General features: G+C 35.6%; 1 protein-coding gene across 35 annotated transcripts in view; it reads left to right on the top strand.

Annotated features, from left to right (window-relative positions):
* The window catches only part of SLMAP (sarcolemma associated protein), a 152,048-nt gene that overhangs the window by 105,819 nt on the left and 23,666 nt on the right, over positions 1-22,563 (top strand). For 20 of the 35 annotated variants that reach the window (XM_010817803.3, XM_010817794.3, XM_010817788.3 and 17 more), the window contains 2 exons: positions 2,732-2,794; positions 17,356-17,415. The exons of 1 other annotated variant lie outside the window; for it this stretch is intronic. In XM_010817803.3, the coding sequence (XP_010816105.1) occupies positions 2,732-2,794; positions 17,356-17,415 (123 nt within the window). Of the gene's footprint in view, positions 1-2,731; positions 2,795-17,355; positions 22,511-22,563 lie in introns of those variants that run through there. 14 more of the 35 variants (XM_059880060.1, XM_010817801.3, XM_059880053.1 and 11 more) reach the window with 2 other exon arrangements.

Here is a 22,563-nt window from a genome sequence, read left to right as displayed (position 1 = left end):
TAGTAGATACCTGGATAAGCACAGAAGCTTCATATTTAGTTACAGAGTAGATTATGGATAAGATGGGTCTCTTCTGAATCATTTATGATATACTAAGAGACTAATTATCAAGTATTCAAATATTGTCAAAGTCTGTAGTTATAATGTGCTATTAGATATAATTGTAACTAAAATTAGTCTTTAAGCAGTAGAGGAAGAACCAAGTTTAGTTATAAGAGAATATTTCAAAAATGTCTGGAGAAGTTAAGATTAATAATACTTCTCCAGTAAACTCATTTTTAAGATTACTTAAATCTGAAGTAGCTGCTATAAGCACAACTTTGTACTATAATTTTTAAAATGTTACCTAGTAAGCGTATTTTGAATATATCTTAGATGGTGTTTAGAAAAGTGCTGTCTAATAGAACTATCCTGAGTGCCACATACATGATTTAAAATTTTATGGTAGTCACATTAAAAATACAATAAGGAATAGCTAAATTTTTAATAATATATTTAATGATATGTTTACTTTAGCCCACTGTATCTAGAATATTTAAATATGTAGTCAATATTAAATGATTACAAATGAGTATTTCATGTTCTTTATTCCTTAGTAAGTTTTTGAGGCCTATAGATATTTAATTTTCGCTGACAACACATCTCAATTCAAACTAGCAACTTTTTTTAAGGGCTCAGTGGTCACATGTGGCTAATGGCTACTGTATTGGACAACACAAGTCTAAAAAATTTAAATACTTAGGTAACCCATGTATAAATAAAACACATTTTGTCTCATGATTCTTATTATGTTTCTGTGTCTACTTTTTCTTTGCATTCCTACAACCCTCTTTAGTATCACAGGACACCATCACCACTCCTCCTGCCCCCACACTTCAGTATCTGATTCGTGACTCCTGGTTTAGATGATCAGTGACATCTTTTATAGCCTTGGCAAAGTGAATTCCCTAGGGCTTGATTTCAAGTAATGAAATACTAAAAGTGTCGTGATCCAAATCATTTACATGCACTACCTGAAAGACTTTGCTCTCGCGTCTTAGGAAATAACCTTTGTGAAATTCACATGTATATTTATCTTTTATATTAATCTTGCATTTTATCTAAACTAGTATAGTAGATATTTTAATGTAGAATTATATAGTAAGATCAGAGTAGGTAAAAAGTTTGATTTTTGGCTTGGTGTGTGATGGTGGATTGTCCTGCATTAATAAATTTCATCTGAAGTCTTGTGATGCTAGTTTGAAACTCGGTTTCAAATATGTTTTATACAGTCCTTTAGTTAGGCTAAAATTTAGTTTTACTGAGTTTTCATATTTAACAGTGATATTGTATAGTTTGAATTTTGAAAATGTTGTAGCTTACATAGAAAGTACTTTTTAAATTTCACTTTAGATTTTTTTTTTTTTATTTTTAATCTTTGTTGCAGTTAGGCTTATTTTTTCTTCTTGAGGCTATATTGTATCTCTATATTAATAATTTAACTATGCAGCTATACAATTATATAAACTATATATGACTGTGTATATGTATATATATAAATATATATGTGTATATATAAAAATATATATATAAGAGAGCTGGTCTGACTTGGTGACTGAACAGCAACAACAAATAGAAAAATATATGTTTGCACACCATGTAGCTAGTAAAGGATAATGAGAGATTTAATGATGAATGATGATAAATAAGAAAGCTGTCGGTATAGATGTCAGAAGGGGTTATCCAGTGATCAGAGTAGGAGATGCCTTTGAAGCAAAGTTGAGATGATGTGAGGCCAGGTGGAGAAGAGAAAAGAAGCTTTTACCATCAGTCTGACTCATTGTCTTTAACAGGTTTTTGTGCTTTTACACCTTCAAGATAGTCATCATGTTGGAATGTATTTTTAACTCTTGAACTTCCAATGTCTGTTTGGTAGTTGTGAAAGATATAAATATGTACTTGAAGGATGTTATCCAGATTCAGAAGTCGGCTCTTTGAATCAAAGTAATTAAAAGTTTACTGTAGGAAAAGGGCTGAAACTTTTATTAGACTATGGTTTTGATTCTCTTTACATATTTGGGAGAAAAATGTATTTAATCTGAGCAAAATCATTTACCAAGACCCTTATTTTAAAATGTACAGGCATTGATTTTAATCATTTAGGCAGAGGTAAACAGTGAAGTCATTTGATAGTATATGAAGTATAAATTAAGTGACTGGAGGAAAGACTACTTGTGAAACGAAAGTGTAAAGATTAAAATATTGTATCAGTTTCTTTACAATTGTAAGGCATTATGTTATGGCATTCTTAAAATATTTACTTTTTTGCCTCTTAACTAAGATGAATAACTTTGAATAGGGACTGTTAGGGAACAGTCATCTGAAAACCAATTCAATAAGAAATATAAAAATTTTAAATTAATGGTATTTATTAAGCTCACATGGAAAAAAGATGCATTTTAAAAGTGGGAGAAGCTTTTTAAAGCAATATATGACAATGGTGTTCTTGAACTATTTGGATAGAAACTGCACCTTTAAAAGCTAACCATTTGGGGTACAAATTAAGATTACATAATTACAGTTTTCACTCATTTAACTTCAAAATATGTCTGCTATTAGATATAGTAAACCTTGATTAACTTTATTCAGTTACCCATGTTAGTACAAACGTTTTGATTTTCCTACCTTTGCTGTTGGTTTTCAAAAACAGCAACAAAGACTATATCCTTAAAGGTGTTTCTTTCTTTATTAGAGCACTTGCTTTCAAAGAGTGGCGGGGACTGCACTTTTATTCATCAGTTCATAGAATGCCAAAGTGAGTACAGAGTATTTTTCACATTGATTTTAATTAAGTCAGGGGTCTAAATTGAAAAGTGAGAGGAAAAACGAAGATCTCCATGTGTTTGTTGTGGTAGAAGTGCACAAAGGCCGTCTTCAGACAGCAGTGATTCTTTACATACTGTTTCTGTTTCTCTCTTGTGAGAAAAGTGTTTCTCTTACATTTGCTTTCACAGGTGGAGGTGAGCATTTCATGTTCCTCACAAAAAAAAAAAGATGAAGTTTCAACCTTTTTAATTGAAAATCATTATTGAGTAGTGAATAAAACAGAATGTCAAGGAACTAAATGTCTGGCTGCTTAAGAGACAATAATAACGTTCACCTGTTTTACTGAAGTTCTACTTCTATCGCAGTTTCGGATTTTGAGTTCTCAGACAAATTTCTTAAACGATTAAATGATGTCACAAAAATAGTGATTTCGTTTGGGCATTAGGATAGCAAGAGCTTTCTAAGAGAAGTAGTAATAGATTGTCCTTCAGTGTGCCACCTACTGCCTACCCTGGAGAAGTTGTACAAGGCTAATTTTAATAATATTTTAAAGATAGACTGGTTGGCTTTTGAGGTGATCTATACCTCTGCTGAATTCTGAACAAAAGAATTGTGAAATCCCTCTTACTTGAAAATCATGTGACTGCTTAAATCTGTAACAATCACAAAGTTGTCTTATTCTCTTAGTTCCTTAGTAACAATTAAAGGTCACTATGTGTAGTAAAAATTTATTGATAAAATTTATACTTTCCCCTATCAGACACACACTTTGTCAGACTCTTTTTTTTCTTTCTGTTTGCTCTCTCTCTTTGAAAGGAGTGGTTTTCCAAATATTTCTGAATTCAGTTGATGGGTGTGCATGCATGTATGGTTACTCTCCCACCCTCTGTTCCCACATCGCCAATCTGAAGAGCATTCATGGATTGTAAGAGTCACACCTGGTAATAATAGCAGGCACAAATTCAACAGATCAAATATTACACTCCTTAGAGTTGCTTTAAGGAAACCTGAAATTTCATTGAATTGTTTTAGAAGAACTGTTTGTCCATTGAATATTGAATGTAAGCTTAATACTACTTTAAGCCAGATTTTTAATAAATATGGTGTATTTCTTTGTTCTTTAACAGTTTTTTCATGAAGCGAAGATTAGTGCATCTTTTTGTTACCTTCTGATTACTAACTCTCACTTTTATAGGCAGTTGACACAAGGATTTGGGCAAAATAATTGGTACCCACTGAAACCAACTAAAAGTAGAATATATGATCTAAAATATAAATCTTTAGGAAGATTTTATACTTAATTTTGTTACATGTGACCATTTAAAAATATTTTTATTTTCAACTTTTGGGGTTCATATTTGAACCTAAAGAAATAAGAGCAGAGAATTATCAAAATAATGTTTACTAAGGTACAGTTGGCAAAAATAAAGTATTATTATAAAATGTGTAAAATGTATAGCTTTAGTTTTAACACAGAGTAGTGTTTGTTTTAAATAAAGAAAAAGATGTTTGGATATTTTTTATTGAGTCATAGTTATGGAGATAAACATTCAGAGATTGAACAGAAGTTATATAAATTCTGGATTACAGCTATCCCTTCCATGGGGATATCAGCCAATAAGGTTATGTTTACAAGGACTATGTAATGGCATGGGAAAATGCTAAATGTGGTAGGTACATAGAGGGGAAAATGAAAATATAAAACCCTGTTTTGTGGACAAAGAATGAACCAAAGAACAGAAAAAATAAAATGCAAGCATTCCTAGACATTTGAACCCACTGAGTTCTTAAATATAAGAAGTTTGGGTTGTGAGTTCAGCTAGTTAGGGGTATAGCATGTTATCTGAATCCATTTGGTTTCTGAGTTTCCGTGGCAAGTAGCAAGAATTTGATTAATGAGAAGGCCCATTGTACCTCAGATTTTCCAAATCTGTTTGGCTCCTTAAATTTGGATAGCTGGAGCTGGCATAGTAAGGGTCACCTCTGGTTTGATTTGTTCTCATTTCCATTATGTTTTGACATTTTTATTGTTTGATGACAAGATGCCATTGTAGAAATTATTGTGCCATAATAAGTATTATAGCAAGCAAAGCAAATTCAGCAAAAATCTTACTGAAGTGAACTTGTGAAACAATTTTGTATGATTTTTTTTACAAGCACACATAACCTTTTTTGCCATTATTTTCTTTAATAGGCATCTTGAACTGATTTATAGTCTTGAACAAGAAGCATTTATTCTGTGAGCAGTAATACTTTATCTTCTTGTTTCCAGTCTTTTAAAAAATGAATATTAAGAACCTGGATTTCATTATTTACTGTGTTTGTATCCTGTAAATTCACTTGATGTTTTAAAAATTAGAAAGCAAATAGTGTACTTTTGTAGGGGTTATCTTGCCTATTTTAAACATATTGACAGGTTTTTTTCAGTTTATGTGTATGACTCCATAAGAGAACAGTTTGATTGTTGGTTCTCTCTGTTTATAAGGTGATTTTGAGGAAATTAAATGAGTCAAAACACACTTCGATTTGTTTTCCTTTTATGGTAAAACAGACTGTGCTCCTTTTAATTCTCTTGTAGGAGAAAAGCTTTTAATCTCCAGCACAGAGATCGGATTTTGAACAGATTTAAATATAACCTTTTGCATAATTCCAGAACTGTGAAGTAAAATTTCAGTATAAAAATACATCATACAAAATCTAGGATAAGTAACGTTAGTAAAACTTGCTATTAAAGTTCTAGCAAAGTGTCTTCTTTAGAGATTCAGGCATGAAGTTTGGTTTAAGCAGAACTCCACATTGCATGTTCCCTGCAAATTTTAGTCACTCAAGGTTTACCATATAAACTTGTATGAATACATAGAGACCTCTTTGTGCTTGCCAAACATGCTCTCTGGGTTAAAAATTGTGTTCTGTCTCAGTCTGTGTAATACACATCCTGTGAATTCTGCTGCTTGATTAACTTGTGTGCTTAGTGAAAGGATGAAAGGCGAAAGGTAAGCTAAGGATGTAGAGACCCACCATCAGCTGGTGGGCATGAAGTGAAAACAGCCTTCTCTGGCCTGCTGCCCGCCTATGTGATTTCTCTTGCTACTGTTTGTCACAGCAGCTGGAAGCCAGAGAAACTTTGCTGAGATCTGCTTTATGGAGACAAACTACCCCTTCCCCACAAAGACATCTCCGTTTTGATGATGGAGTTAGAAGTCCCATGACATAAGCCTCATGTCTTTGTATTCTAACAGAATACTTTCTATATGACTTAGTTGTTTTTCTTTTTTCTTTCTTCTTTTTATTTTTTTGCCATGCCTCTTGGCATGTGAAGTTTTAGTTCCCCAACCAGAGATCAAACCTGCGACCCCTACATTGGAAGCATGGTCTTACCACTATACTGAAAGAGAAGTCCCAATAGTTTTTACTATCGTTAGGCAAAAGTCTTATTCTCTTAATATTTCATAGTTTATTTCTACTTGTTTATTTCCTAATTTAAAAAGTTTTTTTATTTCCCTCCTTGCCTCCCATCCCATTTTGACATTGCAGTCACAATCTGTGTATGATTTTCTCATTCCATCCTCCTTTCTCTTAGGGCTTTGCTTTGACTCAGAAATTGCCTTATTTGGAGTAATGCTTTGAATCTCTGATGCTCATGTGATTGTTTACTTTTCATCACTCTATGATATCAGCCTCTCTGAACAATTTCAGGCTTATTCTGATTGGATATTGTACTTGAAACAGTTTTAAAGTTTCTCTAAGCCAAAGCAGTTTATTTATGACAAAGAATAGAAAACGCTTTGTGTGGTTCCCTGCTCTTATTAGTTAATGTTCCCATTACAGGAAAGTCTTGAGTTTAAACTAGCTCATTTTTTATTTCTTTGTTCTCAGAGAAGTTGTTCAACTTAAGATATATTGGAAGGTTTTTATTCGTTGTTTACTTGTACCAACCATTTCCCCAGTCAGCTAGCTTTCCAATATTTCTGCCAGATTTTTTCTCAATATAAGTGCACAGAAGATAGTCTTAAATTCATGCCAGTAATGTTTTGATACATAGAATGTTCCTTTAAAAAAAAAATCTGTTTCTGTATTCTTGAAATTGGTTCATTTAATTTTAAATCTATCCTTGAATTCCAATCTTGTTTCCTCTTTTTTTCTTTATTCTTAGGTTTTAAGACAAATAGCTTTTGGAACTGTTTTTATAGAAAAGCAGACTATCTTCTACAGTGGGACTTGCTTCAAGTAATTTTTGCTGCAGAAAGTAATAACCTTGTGAAAGTCTGTATTATTAAAATTTGCAACCTCTCAGAATCAGTCTTTGCAGTAATAATAAAGCATTTTTTCTACTATGTGAGCTGCTGTTCTCTGAAGGGAAACAAATTATCAGCTTGTTGTTGAATGCTATTTGTTAATTTTTACTTTCTGTCTTTTAAAAAAAATATTTATTTATTTGGCTGCCTTGGGTCTTAGTTGTGGCGGGCAAGCTCAGTAGTTGTTCCATGTGGGCTCTGGAGCACATGGGTTTTAGCTGCTCCATGTGGGATCTCAATTCCCTGACCAGGGATCAAACACGAGTCCCATGTATTGCAAGGTGGATTCTTAACCATTGGACCACCAGAGAAGTCCCCTGGTTATATCTTGATGTTAATTCTAATCTCAGTTCCTAAGCTGTATTTACCTTTAATGACCTTCTAGGTAACTTTAGCTCATTTTTATTTGTGATGTTTAGAGTTGGATCAAAGGAACGTTTATGTATTCTGATTTGATCCCTCATTGGCAGTATGACTGTGGGTGGTATGATCTTTTCAAACCTCAGTTTCCTCTTTTATAAAATGGGATGGTAGCACCTATTTCATAGGATTATGAGAAATGAGACCATATTTACTAAGTGCTCTAAGTAATGCCTGATATGCAGAAATGCATGTTACCTAGAAGGTAGAAAACTTTCTAGGGAGCATAAGGCAGGGTTTAGAAGATCATTGTCAATGGGACCTTTCATGTTGAAAGCTTCATTTTACTCTCATTTTCAAGATAGTGAAAGCTAATTGATGTAGCTTTATTGTTCCTGTTAACGTAATAGGTTTCTGACAATCTAGTATTGTCTAACTGTTAAATTACCAGTATACATACTGTTTAAAAGATTTGGTCCAAGCACATTATTTTGATGCCCTAGTCATAACATTATTTTTTTATAAGAAACCTAACTTTGAGATTTAGAAATATTCTCCAAGTTGGCATTTATTCGTCTACTTTTCTGTTTAAGGTCCCTAGGGAACTGACACCCATATCTGATTGTCAGTGCTGTTTGAGTTTATCTTCTGCTTTCAGTTGGTTGTAGCTGTCATGTGAGGAAAATGGCTCTTGAAGAACTAGGCACAACTGTGCTCCTGTTAAGCTTCTTTTGTTTGCATTGTTTCTCATTTTCATTCTGTGCCACATAGTAATATAGATGCTATGTCATATATTTATATCAGCCAAGAAATAAATTTGGTTCTGTTCTATTCAGTCTTTGACAATATTTGATGGTTTTTTTACAATTTTATCATGTTTTTTGATTATACAAAGTGCTTTGGTGGTGGTTCTCAAATGTTGTCAAACTTATTAAAACCATCAGTTCTACTTCTTGGTAGGTTCTCTGCAGAAAGGCATGTGTATATGGATCAGGTACAGATTCAAGAATGTTCACAGCAGCATTATTCACAGTAGTTCAGAACTGCGGAAAAAACCCAAAAGATTTTCAGTGTTCAAATAGGTAAAAAAAAAAACACTGAGAAATATAGGATGAACAAAGTTCAAAAGCACTAAAATTATATTATTTAGTCACACATATTTGAGTAGTATGACTATAAAGAAATGTGAGAAATTAGGTACCATAAAAGTCGGGATGGTGCTTACCTTTATGGGATTGGAAAAGCAAATGTGGAAGGCTTTGAGGGTGGTGATTAGGTTCCGTTTCTTAATTTGGGCTGTAGTCACTCAGATGTTTTCTCTTTAAAAGAAAAAAAAGACTTTATTCGCCTGTCCATTGTGCTTTATGCACCTTCCTGGATGCTATGTTTTATACTAAATATGGTTTAAAATAGGGAAAAAATGAATAATTACCTCTCTAAAGTAACACTCAAAAAGAGGGAGTTTATTTTAAAAAAAGAACATCTTTATCTTTCAGTTGTGCCAAGGGAAGTAGTTCTTTCAAGACCTGCGGTTATCATTACAAGGAAGTTCTGTTTTGCCTCTGAGGGGTCTCTGACTTGGAGTAATCCTAAAGAGTTGAAGTCTCCACCCCAAGTTTGAGAACTAGTAGTCAGAAACCTTTCTGAAAACAATAATCTTTTCCTTAATATTTTAATTGCAGAGCACTAATGATTCACTGGATTTGATTATATAATCTTAAATAATTTCAGTAGTGATAAGAGCAGCAGGTAATTATTATTTAGCACTTAATGTTCAAAATTTTTTAATGTATTTAATCCTTAGTTTTTTAGAATGAAGAAAATATTCAAATAATTTTTCCAAGTTTGATCTCTTTAAAAATAAACACGTAATTTATTCATCCAGCAAGTATTATTAAGCCTCTTACTATGTGTTTGCTGCTCCTGCTGCTAAGTCGCTTCAGTCGTGTCCTACTCTGTGCAACCCCATAGACGGCAGCCCACCAGGCTCCGCCATCCCTGGGATTCTCCAGGCAAGAACACTGGAGTGGGTTGCCATTTCCTTCTCCAGTGCATGAGAGTGAAAAGTGAAAGTGAAGTCGCTCAGTCGTGTCTGACTCTTAGCGACCCCATGGACTGCAGCCTACCAGGTTTCTCCGTCCATGGGATTCTCCAGGCAAGAGTACTGGAGTGGGGTGCCACTGCCTTCTCCCTACTGTGTGTTTACCTGGCATTATTTTAGCTTTGTGGTGTATAGAAATGAACAAGACACAGCTAGCTTTGCCTTCATGGAATTTACATTGTCTTGAGAAAAAAAAATTAATAGACTAATAATATGTGAAGTAGTGATAAGCCCATTGAAGAAAAAAATGGAAGATTATAAGGCAGTGAAAGTGAAAGTCACTAGTTGTGTCCAACTCTTTGCAACCCCATGGACTATATAGTCCATGGAATTCTCCAGGCCAGAATACTGGAGTGGGTAGCCTTTCCCTTCTCCAGGGGATCTTCCCAACCCAGGAATCGAACTCAGGTCTTCCACATTGCAGGCGGATTCTTTACCAGCTGAGCTACAAAGGAAGCCAAAGAATACTGGATTGGGTAGCCTGTCCCTTCTCCAGGAGATCTTTCTGACCCAGGAATTGAACCAGGGTCTCCTGCATTGCAGACAGATTGTTTACCAACTAAGCTATCAAGGCAGTTCAGTTCAGTTCAGTCATTCAGTTGTGTCCGATTCTTTGTGACCGCCATGGACTGCAGCACGCCAGGTTTCCCTGTCCATCACTTAAATCCCAGAGCCTACTCAAACTTATGTCCATTGAGTCGGTGATGCCATCCAACCATCTCCTCCTCTGTCGTTGCCTTCTCCTCCCACCTTCAATCTTTCCCATCATCAGGGTCTTTTCAAATGAGTCAGTTCTTCGCATCAGATAGTCTAAGTATTAGCATTTCAGCATCAGTCCTTCCAATGAATATTCAGGACTGATTTCCTTTAGGATGGGCTGGTTGGATCTCCTTGCAGTCCAAGGGACTCTCAAGAGTCTTCTCCAACACCACAGTTCAAAAGCATCATTCTTTGGCGCTCAGCTTTCTTTATAGTCCAACCATTACATCCATTCTTGACTATTGGAAAAACCATAGCTTTGGCTAGACGGACCTTTGTTGGCAAAGTAATATCTCTGCTTTTTAATATGCTGTCTAGGTTGGTCATAGCTTTTCTTCTAAAGAGCAAGTGTCTTTTAATTTCATGGCTGCAATCACCATCTGCAGTAATTTTGGAGACCCCCAAAATAAAATCTGTTATGTTTCCATTATTTCCCCATCTATTTGCCATGAAGTGATGGGACCAGATGCCATGATCTTAATTTTCTGAATGTTGAGTTTTAAGCCAACTTTTCCACTCTCCCCTTTCACTTTCATCAAGAGATTCTGCCATAAGGGTAGTGTCATCTGCATATCTGAGGTTATTGATATTTCTCCCCGCAATCTTGATTCCAGCTTCTGCTTCATCCAGCCCAGCATTTTTCATGAGGTACTCTGCGTTTAAGTTAAATAAGCAGGGTGACAATATACAGCCTTATAGATGTACTCCTTTCCCAATTTGGAACCAGTCTGTTGTTGCATGTCCAGTTCTAACTGTTGCTTCTTGACCTACATACTGATTTCTCAGGAGGCAGGTCAGGTGGTTTGATACTCCCATCTCTTTAAGAATTTTCCACCATTTGTTGTGATTCACATAGTCAAAGACTTTGGCATAGTCAGTAAAGCAGAAGTAGATATCTTTCTGGAACTCTTCTACCTATCAGGGCAGCATGTGGGATTTGAACATATTTGGGATTAAGCTGAGTGAGTTGTACATGTGTCTGGGGAAAGAGTGTGTGAGATGGAGAAAAACCACATGAAAACCCAAGGCAAGCCTAAAGGAGTTTTAAAACAATAAAAATGCCTTGAAGAAATAAACAAAAGGACAGATAGTATTTTAGACTCTGCATGTTAAAGGGTCTCTTTTATAAGTACCAACTCTGCCATTGTGGTGGAAACCAGCCATGGACAATATGTAAATGAATGAACCTGACCATATTCCTATAAAACTTGGTTTACCAAGCAGGCAACAAGCTGAATTTGGCCCTGTGGGGCTGTAGTTGGCTTACAGACCTTGTAGATCGTGGTAGGGACTTAAGATTTTGTTTTAAGGATGATAGAGTTTTGAGCAATAAATTACCCCTAATGTATGTTTATAATTTTTTGAAGAAGGTGGTACTTCAGTCTTCAACATCCTAGAGAAAGATTGAAGTGGCTTTTAGAACCTGTGTTCATTCTGTTTCATTATTTGCTGTATTAATATAACAAGCATTTGTAGAACCTGTATTATGTGACACAATTGTGTTGAGAAATTATTAATAAGATACCTTGCTGCTTTCACTAGACCTAAAAGATTTATCTTGGTAATCCATGAAAAGTACCTGGCACTGTATCTGATGTATAGTATTTGAAGTAATGAGTATATTCTTCAAAGAGTTTATAGTATGATGGTAAAAATGGACATAAATAAATATATGCAGTATAGCTTAATAGAGACACTCATGAAGAGCTATGGAATGGGAGAGGAGAGATACCAGATTCATCCCAGATAAAGGAAGAGAAGACAAATTCAGTTTTGTGGGATGAGATAAGCTCCTGTGAGATTTCTGGGTGAAGATGTTTGAGAAGTAATTAGGCATCAGGGTTCTGGAAGAAGAGAGCGAGAATGAGACTAGGCCTCAATATGTAGAAATTATTCAAGTATAGCAGGCAGTTAATGCTATTAAAATTTTTTTGAGCTCTCAGAGACTAATTTCTTTTTTCCTGCTTGGTAGAACTATAAAAATTTGTACTCTGCTTTCCCCCAGTGCAGGCAGTGCTGCATTGGAAAGCTTCGTACAAGCCTCTCTCTTACCAGTGCGATGTGCAGAAGAGAGGTTGTGGCATCAAAGGGCCTACACTTTCAGCATTGGGATAGTTCCTGCCAAATTGCCCTCTAAACAAAACAATCATACTGACTTACACTTCCCCTGACAGGACAGAAAGCTACTCATTTACCCACCCCCTCTCAGTCAGTACTGAAATTCAGTATATTGCCAGCCTGATGGGCAAATAATGCCGTAGTATTGTGTTAGTGGGTAGACCATGGATTTCTCAGGTTTACTAGACATTTGCATTTCTTGGCCTGTGAGTTCTGTGTTCCTGTTCTTTGCCCTTCTTTCCCCTGTGTTATTTGACTTTCTGTTGTTCGTTTTTGGAAGGTGTCATGTCCTTGTTTGCCTTCTTCACTGGCCCTTTCCTCATTCCTTGCTTTGTTTTTTGCTATGAGTGCCTTCTGACATACTGTTTACTTCTTTATTGCCTGCCCTCCCAGCACCATTAGAATAAGAACCAGGAGGGCAGGGATTTTGTCATTTGTTCATTCTAATGTTTCCAACACCTGGGACAGTGTCTGGCACATAATAGGCACCCCCTAGTTAATGGTTCGATGAATGAATGATTAATAATCTTTATCTGTTATTTGTTTTTCAAATATTTTCCCGTGTTTGCTTCCTCTTTAGCTTTGTTTATGGTGAGTTTGATCATGTAGAAAAATTTAACTTACATCAGATCATACCTATTAGTTTTTTCACACATGACTTTTGAAGTCTACAGTTTGCCTACCCCCTTTTTACCCCTTTGTTCCCTTCATTCACTTCTCCCACCTCCCACTCCCCACCTCTGGCAACCACCAGTCTGTTCTCTGTATCTATGAACTTGTATGTTTGTTTGTTTTAAATTCTACATATGAGAGAGATCATATGGTATTTGTCTTTCCCTGTGTGACTTTTCTTAGCCCTGTGTTAGCACTTAGTGTGCACTTAGCACTTAGTGTTAGCACTTAGCACTGTGCTCTTGAGGTCCATCCGTGTTGTCACAAATGGCAAGACTTCATTCTCTTTTATGGCGGAATGATTCTCCATTATATATACATGTCCATTCATCTGTGGGTGCCTTACCTTGGCTGTTGTAAACAATGCTACAGTGAATGAGGGTGTGCATTATTTTTCTTCCAGTTAGTGTTTTTGTTTTCTTCAAGTAAATACCTAGAAGTGGAATTGCTAGATCATATAGTAGTTCTATTTTGAATATTTTGAAGAATCTCCATACTGTTTTTCATAGTGGCTGCATCAGTGTACATTTCCACCAACAATGTGCAAGGGTTCCCTTTCCTCCACATTCTTATTATTTCTTGTCTTTTTGATGATAGCCGTTTTAACAGATGTGAAATGATTTTATTGTATGGGTTTGGTTTGCATTTCCCTGATGATTAGTGATATTAAGCATCTTTCCATGTGCCTATTGCATTGCCTTTCGCTAAGTTGTGTCTGACTCTTGTGACCCCATGGACTGTAGCTTGCCAGGCTCCTCTGTCCATGGGATTCTCCAGGTAAAGAGTATTGGAGTGGGTTGTCATTTCCTTCTCCAGGGATCTTCCCAACCCAGGAATTGAACCTAGGTCTCCTGAATTGCAGGCAGATTCTTTACCAACTGAGCTACGAGGGAAGACTTCATGTACCTATAGGCCATCTGTATATCTTCTTTGGAAAAATCTCTGTTCAAATATTCTGTCCATTTTTAATGAAATTCTTTTTTGCTTTTTGACTTGTTCATACATATTTAGATCACAATCAGAAGAAAATAAAGTCAATGAAAGCCTGAGAAAAAAGGAATGAGCAAGCACATACAAGAAGTAGGAATGAGTCGTATCCTAGAAGCCAAATGAAAAGAGTTTTAAAAAGGAGGCAGTAAACTTTTGATTAAGTATGATGAATGGGTCCATTCATAGTAAAAGAAAGAAGACATAAAACACAAGAACAGAGAGAATGAGAGTAGAAACTTACTTTAGAAACATAAAACAGACATTAGAGGTAGAGATTTTGAGGTTAGAGATTTTAGAGGATGGAAAGAAAATTCTTAATGAGTATGAAGTTTTCTTTTGAGGTGATTAAGGTATTTTGGAACCAGATAAAGCTGGTGGTTCCATACTGTAGTGAATATACTAAATGCCACTTTATTGTTCACTTTAAAATTGATACACTATGTGAATTTAATCCCAGTTTTTTTTTTAGAAAAGACCATATACTGAGGCTCATGAAATTTAAGAACACCAGGGATAAAAGATTCTGAAAATTGTCAAGGAGAAACAAAGGATCTCATACTGTATTATTAATCATAATAAACTAAATAATAATATAGTGATAAATAAACCCTGAAATCATAACAGCTTCATTCACCATTTACTTTTTTTTCTGCTGTGTCACAGGCTTGTGGGATCTTAATTCCCCAACCAGAAGTTGAACCCAGGGCACGGCAGGGACAGCCCAGAGTCCTAACCTCTAGGCCACCAAAGTGAAAGTAGAAGTGTTAGTTGTTCAGTCCTTTCAGACTCTTCGCGACCCCAGGGACTGTAGCCCACCAGGCTTCTCTGTCCATGGAATTCTCCAAGCAAGAATACTGGAGTGGGTTGCCATTCTCGTCTCCATGGGTCTTCCCCACCCAGGAATCGAACCTAGTCTTCTGCAGTGTGGGCAGATTTTTTACCATTTGAGCCACCCATAAGCCACCAGGGACCTCACAGATAGTTCCTTTTCATTTATGCTACATGTCCATGGTGAGGGAGAATATTCTGTTCCATATTGTTACTCAGGAATGGAGATTAATCTGAACACTTTGTTTCTAGAATGGGAAAGGAACAAGTGTAGAAAAGTCTTGCTCTCTTTTAAATGCTTCCGCCTTGGCTAGAACCAGTCACATGGACCTTCTTCAGTTAGGGACTTGCAATGTGCAGTCTTCTCAGGTGCCCAGAAAGGTTAGGCAAACCAGGCACTGCTGAGCACAGAAGTCTCTACCACGCATACTGAGAACCAAGGGTCTGACTGGCAGTAGACTTACCTTCCAATTTGAAGCTAGAAGACAGTGAAACGATTTTTTTTTTAAAATTCTGAATGACAGGTTTTCCTGTGAAGTTGTGTATCTGTCAAACCATCAATCAAATGTGAGCATAGAACAGTAGCATTTTCAGAGGAGCAGAGTTACAAAGTTTTTACCTTCTATCCATCTCTTATCCAGAAATTATCAGAGGCAATGTTACACTAAAATAAAAGAGGAAGAGGAGGACTTTCCTGGTGGCACAGTGGACAATGCCTGTCAGTGCAGGGGACACAGGTTCAATCCCTGGTCTGAGAAGATTTCACATGCTTTGGAGCAGCTCAGGCCATGTGCCACAACTACTGAGCCCGAGTGCTGCAACTCCTGAAGCCTGTGTGCCTAGAGCCCATGTTCCACAAGAGAAGCCACCTCAGTGAGAAGCCCATGCACCGCCACTAGAGAGTGGCCCCCACTCTGCAACTAGAGAAAGCCTGCACACAGTTAACAAAAGACCCAGTGCAACCAAAAATAAATAATCAGAAACAATATTTGGAATCTGGGAGCAAGGAATTCTGCATAGGATATAGCTCAGACTAGAGCAGGAAGGTGAAAGGACTAGTGGAAGGGAGAAACAGGAATATATGATAGATTGCCTGGTATGTTTGATGATATTGAGAGTTTTAGGGTTCTGTAAGAACTTGGGCTGTGTTTGAGATATATTTTTTAAAATTAGCAAACAAAAGAGGACATTATAAGTTCTAGAAACAATAAATGTTGTATAAGAAGAAAAATATAATTATGGCATATAACTCAGATGCAAATAATAGTCATAAATTCTGATTGCAGATGGACAAAATGTAACTCTTATTTAGAATATGAGAGCTTACTCATCTGTAAGAGATTATCAGTAAATAATGCCTAAAATGGAAAAGTTAAGAAGTAGCAATATATTACTTAGAAATGTGAATGTAAATACCAAAAGAAATAACTAAAGTTAAAAGTTGTTGTCTGTGGGAAGTGATTTTTCAGGAATGGAATGGGGTAAAACAGAGGCTGAATAAAACATCCTACATTATGTATCTTGTAAGATTAATGCCTTTTGAAATTATCTAAATTTATGACTTTGTCTTTTCTTTTTATCAAGGAGGTAGGAGCAAACAGTGCCACACGCCACACAGAGCCTATATGAAATGAAAATTATGAGTGATCTCAGAGCTCTTTCAGTGGTTGGGTGATTGCTATAGACCAACTTGCAGTGGGTTGAAGGGGAGAAGAATAGAGAAATTATTTCAAATATTGTAAAAGTGTAAATTGAAGGAGACCAAGTGACATACATCATCAGATAATGGGATATACAGAATTACATGTATTATCCTCCTGACTGGAAAGGTAGAATATGAAAAATCAACTTTAAATAAATGATAAAGAAACTATATTATACAGAGAATGAATGCCCCATAAAATTTTTTTTAATTTATTTAAATAGTTAGCTCTTCTAAAATGATTCCTTTTACTGAAACATGTCATATAGACATCTCTGCTAAATTTTATCAATAGGGAAAAGTAAGCTGTTGGTATGATTTGTATTCTTTATCTAAATGAAATACCTTCCTGGAATTCCTTTATTTCAAGTTAATATTGTTGATTTAAAGAGTGTTGCTTTGTTTTTTCTGAGTCTTTTAAAAAGTGCAAGACTATTACAATAAGGTAAAAAAAAGATTTTTAATAATAAAATAAGGCGAAAATTAATGAAAACTGAAGGCAGATTGTTTCCTTACTCTCGGGTTTCTGCATTAACCGGATTCCTCTAGTACAGTTCAAGTTCTCTTAGTTCCCCCTTCCAGGTTCAAGTTTTTGTTCAAGCCTAGTCATGGGAGTAATGCTATCATCTTTAAATTTGGTCATGGAATGTGTTACACTGCCCTGCTCAGGGAAGTGCTTGCTGCTCAGTTTGGGCTTGGGTAGTAACGTTTATTTTCTTTGGCAGAGAAGCTGATCGTCGAGGGGCACCTAACCAAAGTAGTAGAAGAGACAAAGCTTTCAAAAGGTTCGTTTTCTGTGGGGTTTCTGTGGCATTTTTCTGTGGGTTTTGACAACTCTTGGATAATGAAGGTTAGTGTACATTTCCAAGGTCATAGCACTTTATCCATCAATTTATGTCTTATAGCTCACAATCCAGTAATAGTACCAGATAATAATATAAAACAGTTGGAGTTCTGTCTTAAGAAGGATATGTTCATTGGAAGGTTTCTTTTTAAATGGGTATATACATGTGGGGTTTTTTAAATCTTGGAATAGGTTTCATTAGCTACTAAAGATTTGTTGTGATCTCTGTCTCACTTCCAGCATTATTTTCAGCTTTGATCTAAAATTTTTAATCAAATAGAGTATAAATCTTGTTTGAAACAGATGAAAAATGTTTTCAGTTCTCTTTTTCTAGTTATTGTATGTTTAATATTTGTTATGATATTTAATATTATCTTAATTGCTGGCATCTCAGTTTGGTTTAAACAAAAGTGATTATGTAGAACCTTATATTTTGTGATGAATAGTCCTATAATTGCTTGAAGTAATTTATTCTGTTAATTATTTTCTATAAAAAAATTGTCAGACCTTAGAAAAGAAAAGTAAGTTTTAAAGCATCATGTTGTCAAGTCATTTTTATGTGTAGGGAAATTTGGCAAATAAATTTAGTGGAATATGTTCATTATTCCTTCTAGGACTTTTTATCAGGAGAACATGTCAGTATAAAATTTAAAACTAAATTCAAAATCATTTGGGTCAGTTAAAACAATGAATAATAAAAGGTTGCTGTACTCAGTTTCATTAATTCTGTTTTATGACAGTAACTGGATCCATTTGGCTTTTAAAAATATTTAAAAGGATAGTGTTATCCCAACTATCTGGTGGCTTCCATTTGGAACTTTGTGCACGGCACATGCCATATTTGGGGAAAGAATGCATAAAATATGCATCACTAATATTGTTCTGGCAAACAGGCATTGAGTTTCAGAACAGTGAACTATTTTTAGTACGTATGGCAATTTATTTCATCTTATTAAAGTGAGATGAGAACAGATTTTAAAATAGCTTTTACTTCACCAACTAAATACCTATTCAGATTAGTTGGTTAAATAGCCAACACTTTGATGTAATATAGCCTTAAAAAAATCAGTGTTGCTTTTAATTAAAGAAAAGTATCTTGCTACCTTTGTGCTTCTATTTAATGCATTATGAATTTGAATTTATTTCCTTGAAATAACATGATGTCATTATTGAAAAAGAAAATGTTATGATTTCCTTTTGAAATCTGGCTATAAAATATGTATTGAAAACTTTAAAGAGCATGCTTAACAATTTACTAGCGGTTTCACTTCTGAGTTTTTATCTTAAAAAGGAACAAATTGGACAGATGTACAAGGACGTTTGTATTGTTTAAAAGCAAAAAGAAAACATAAGCATCCAGTAATAAGGACATTTATTAAATAAGTTATAGCAAGTGTGTCCATGCAAGTGAATAGAATACATCCTTTAAGAATGGTAGTACAGAAAGTTCCCTGGCAGCCCAGTGTAAGGACTCAGCACTTTCACTGCCAGGGTCTGGGTTCAGTCCTTGGTTGGACAGCTAAGATTCTGCAAAGCCTAGTGGCACAACCGGAAAAAAAAAAGGGAAAGAATGAATGCTAATACAGATATAAGTTTTATATACCCAGAGATTTTTCTGTCAGCTCTCAGCATTTTACTGGCACTAACCACAGTTGGCATGCAGAGGTATATTAATCCCTGTAACAAACTAACATGGCTGAAATAAATTACATTTAAATGCTTTATATCTGGCTATAAAGTATTTTCTTTTGGATTTGGCTGGATTATTTTATTTTTTAAATACTTTCACTGGTGATGTTTTTAATAGAATTTTCTGCATTGAAAAATATCAATTGCTAGAAATTGCCAGTTACTAGTTGTTACAAATCTTGGTGGTATTAATGTTTCCTTCAGGTATTTCACCTAATGCAAAATGCAGTTGTAGGTTACCCATGCCTTCTATTTAAGCCCTGACTCAACTTGCAGTCATTTTATGTTTATGGTAGATTTGTTATGAAATTAAAAGACGCTTACTCCTTGGAAGGAAAGTTATGACCAACCTAGGTAGCATATTCAAAAGCAGAGACATTACTTTCCAACAAAGGTCAGTCTAGTCAAGGCTATGGTTTCCCAGTAGTCATGTATGGATGTGAGAGTTGGACTGTGAAGAAAGCTGAGTGCCAAAGAATTGATGCTTTTGAACTGTGGTGTTGGAGAAGACTCTTGAGAGTCCCTTGGACTTCAGGGAGATCCAACTAGTCCATTCTAAAGGAGATCAGTCCCGGGTGTTCTTTGGAAGGAATGATGCTAAAGCTGAAACTCCAGTACTTTGGCCACCTCATGCGAAGAGTTGACTCATTGGAAAAGACTTTGATGCTGGGAGGGATTGGGGGCAGGAGGAGAAGGGGACGCCAGAGGATGAGATGGCTGGATGGCATCACCGACTCAATGGACGTGAGTTTGAGTGAACTCTGGGAGTCGGTGATGGACAGGGAGGCCTGGCGTGCTGCAATTCATGGGGTCGCAAAGAATTAGACACGACTGAGTGACTGAACTGAACTGAACTGAAAGATGGCAGTAGAAAAAAAAGAATTTGTCAAACAGCGGATTTAATTTCAGGTTCTACCAGCCACTGGCTTTGTGCCCTTAGGCAATTTACTTTAGTACTTTAAACCTCAGTTTCCTCATTTATAAAATGGGATCAACAGTATATAACTTACAGGGTCTTGTGGAAATTTAATGGCATACTGTTTATAAAGCAGGAAGCACCTTTCTGTTAGCAAATGTTAGTTCTTCTCTCCCCCCTTGATTCTTGATCTTGCTCTCTTTGCAGATAATGGTTCCAGTGGTATAAGAACTGGCCTATGTTTGTTTTGCCCATCCATTGTTATGTCTGCTTGAAGATATAGTGAAAACAGTCACCTTATTGTAGACTTGCCAGTTTGGGAGTAGTTTGGTATTGATGTTGGTAGCTTTCCATTTACCCCTCTTATATATACTATCGCTATGCATTTTAATAAGTAAGTACTACCGAAAAAATCAACTGGTGCTGTGGTTCATGGGGTCGCAAAGAGTCAGACACAACTGAGCAACTGAACTGAACTGAATGAATTTTATTACAGGGAAGTTGGGTGCTGCTTCATAGCTGAAGAGTAGAGGTTTGAAATAGTAGAGTCTCTTGTCACTCATTTGTTGTGTCATATTCGTCTTGAATAGATTTGATTTGCCTCCATATAATAACTGTAGTGTCAAGACACAACAATGATGCCACAGGACTTGACTTGCAGTAAACTGTGTCTTTAATCATCTCTTTTTGGAGCACCTCCTACATACTGTGCCTTGTTTGGACTGAGGATATAGCAGTTAATAAAACAGACAGATTCCTGCACTCATGGAGCTTATATTCTACTAAGATCTTAATGGAAACCTCTAAGGCAATTTTAACTTCCTAGCTACTGTTCCAAATAGGAAATAAAAGTTGCTTGTAGGCCAGAAGAATATGTCTGAAAATACATTCCTCTTGGTTTACCTTGATACCTTGATGGTAAAATTGCCGAGAATATTAAAATTAGAAGTCTTTTTGTCTTTTCCGTTCTGTTCCGACAGAATGGTTTCTTTTCTTTCTATATATTGATAAGATGTATTCACCTCCCTTATTTGAGACTGTAACTTTGTGATCAAAACTAGTACATTCAGAACTGTCTAACTAGAACACACTGAATGCACATTAGAGGCCTCAGATTAGATTCCCATGGGCCTCAGCGGTCAGTGACTTCATGTCTAATCCAAGCTCACTGTCTCTCAGCAGCTGGTCTTTGATTAGAAATGGCAGTGAGAAAAGATGCAAAAGACCTCTTACAATCCATCACTCATTACACAAGTTAAGCCACAAATTTAGGCTATTCTTATATGGAATAGCCATAATATGTTATATTTCAATATTGTATTAATTATTTTGACAGTGATAGTTTCAGATATGTTTCTGACTACTTCTCAGATGAAAGATATCTCTTGATTTAGTTGATTATGAAAACAGTGTATATTCACTCTAATTTTTCACACAGTTTATTACAGTGTGAAGTTAGAAAGTAAATGTGCAACCCTACCTTCAGAAATGACCATTGTTATCTCTGTGGTATGTTCAGCTCTTTTCAGTCTAAACAGAGTCACATTATACATAACAGACTTTACTTTTACTTAATAGTAGTGAATCTATCTTGAACATTTTCCATTTGGTAATGAACAATGCTGCAGTGAACATCCTTATGGATATATACTATTGTTGCCTATTATTTCCTTAGGAAAAAGTACTAGAAATGGATATGCACATTTACGTTTTTGATACAGATTACCAAAAACAGTATAGTCAAGTGCATAACATTGTAAAAAGTAATTATATATCTACTGAATTTATAATCTCATTGAGGAAATAAGATATATGTATATACAGAGAATGCTATAAAACAACATGATTAATGATAGAAACATATGTCCCAGAGAAGATACAATAAAAAAGGAGCAACATGCTGGAGAAATGAAGACTTCCTTAGAAGTGATGGGCTTAAGCTATATCTTAGTATAGATTGAATAGGCCAAGTAGTGAGAATGGTCCTTAAGTTTAAGGAAATACCAATTTAAGCAAAGAATTTAAGGCTTGTGGTTCAGGTACTGTTGCGTTTTCTTTAGATATAAAAGGCTGTTAATGTTCTTTTTTCAGTGTTACTTTTAATTTTAAAAAATAATGGTAATTTTTTAAAGAGTTTTTGTTATGAGTGTAAATATTACTAAGGCAACCTAACTAGTGTTTTTATATAATAGAATCATTTTCTTTCCTCATCTTCATACAATGTCCACATTGTCCTGGAAATTTTTGCTATATTTGTTGCAGTTCTCTGAATACTTTAGCAAAGCTTGCTTCATTTTTGTTTCCAGTTGGCCAGTGGACAGCCTTGAACAAAAGCCCCAATCCTCTGCACAGCAGTCATGATCCACATTATAATTTAATCTGAACTCCGTGTAATAAGCAGCATTCCATTTGGGACTAGAGTGGTGAAGAAGTAAGAGCTTCAGTGACCTCAGTTAATTTTAAAAGTATTTTGCATACCAGTAG

Source organism: Bos taurus, chromosome 22 (assembly GCF_002263795.3).
Source record: "Bos taurus isolate L1 Dominette 01449 registration number 42190680 breed Hereford chromosome 22, ARS-UCD2.0, whole genome shotgun sequence".
In the NCBI taxonomy this organism is placed as follows: domain Eukaryota; kingdom Metazoa; phylum Chordata; class Mammalia; order Artiodactyla; family Bovidae; genus Bos; species Bos taurus.
Note: the sequence above shows the minus strand (reverse complement) of the source record. Positions and strands in the feature narration are given on the sequence as shown.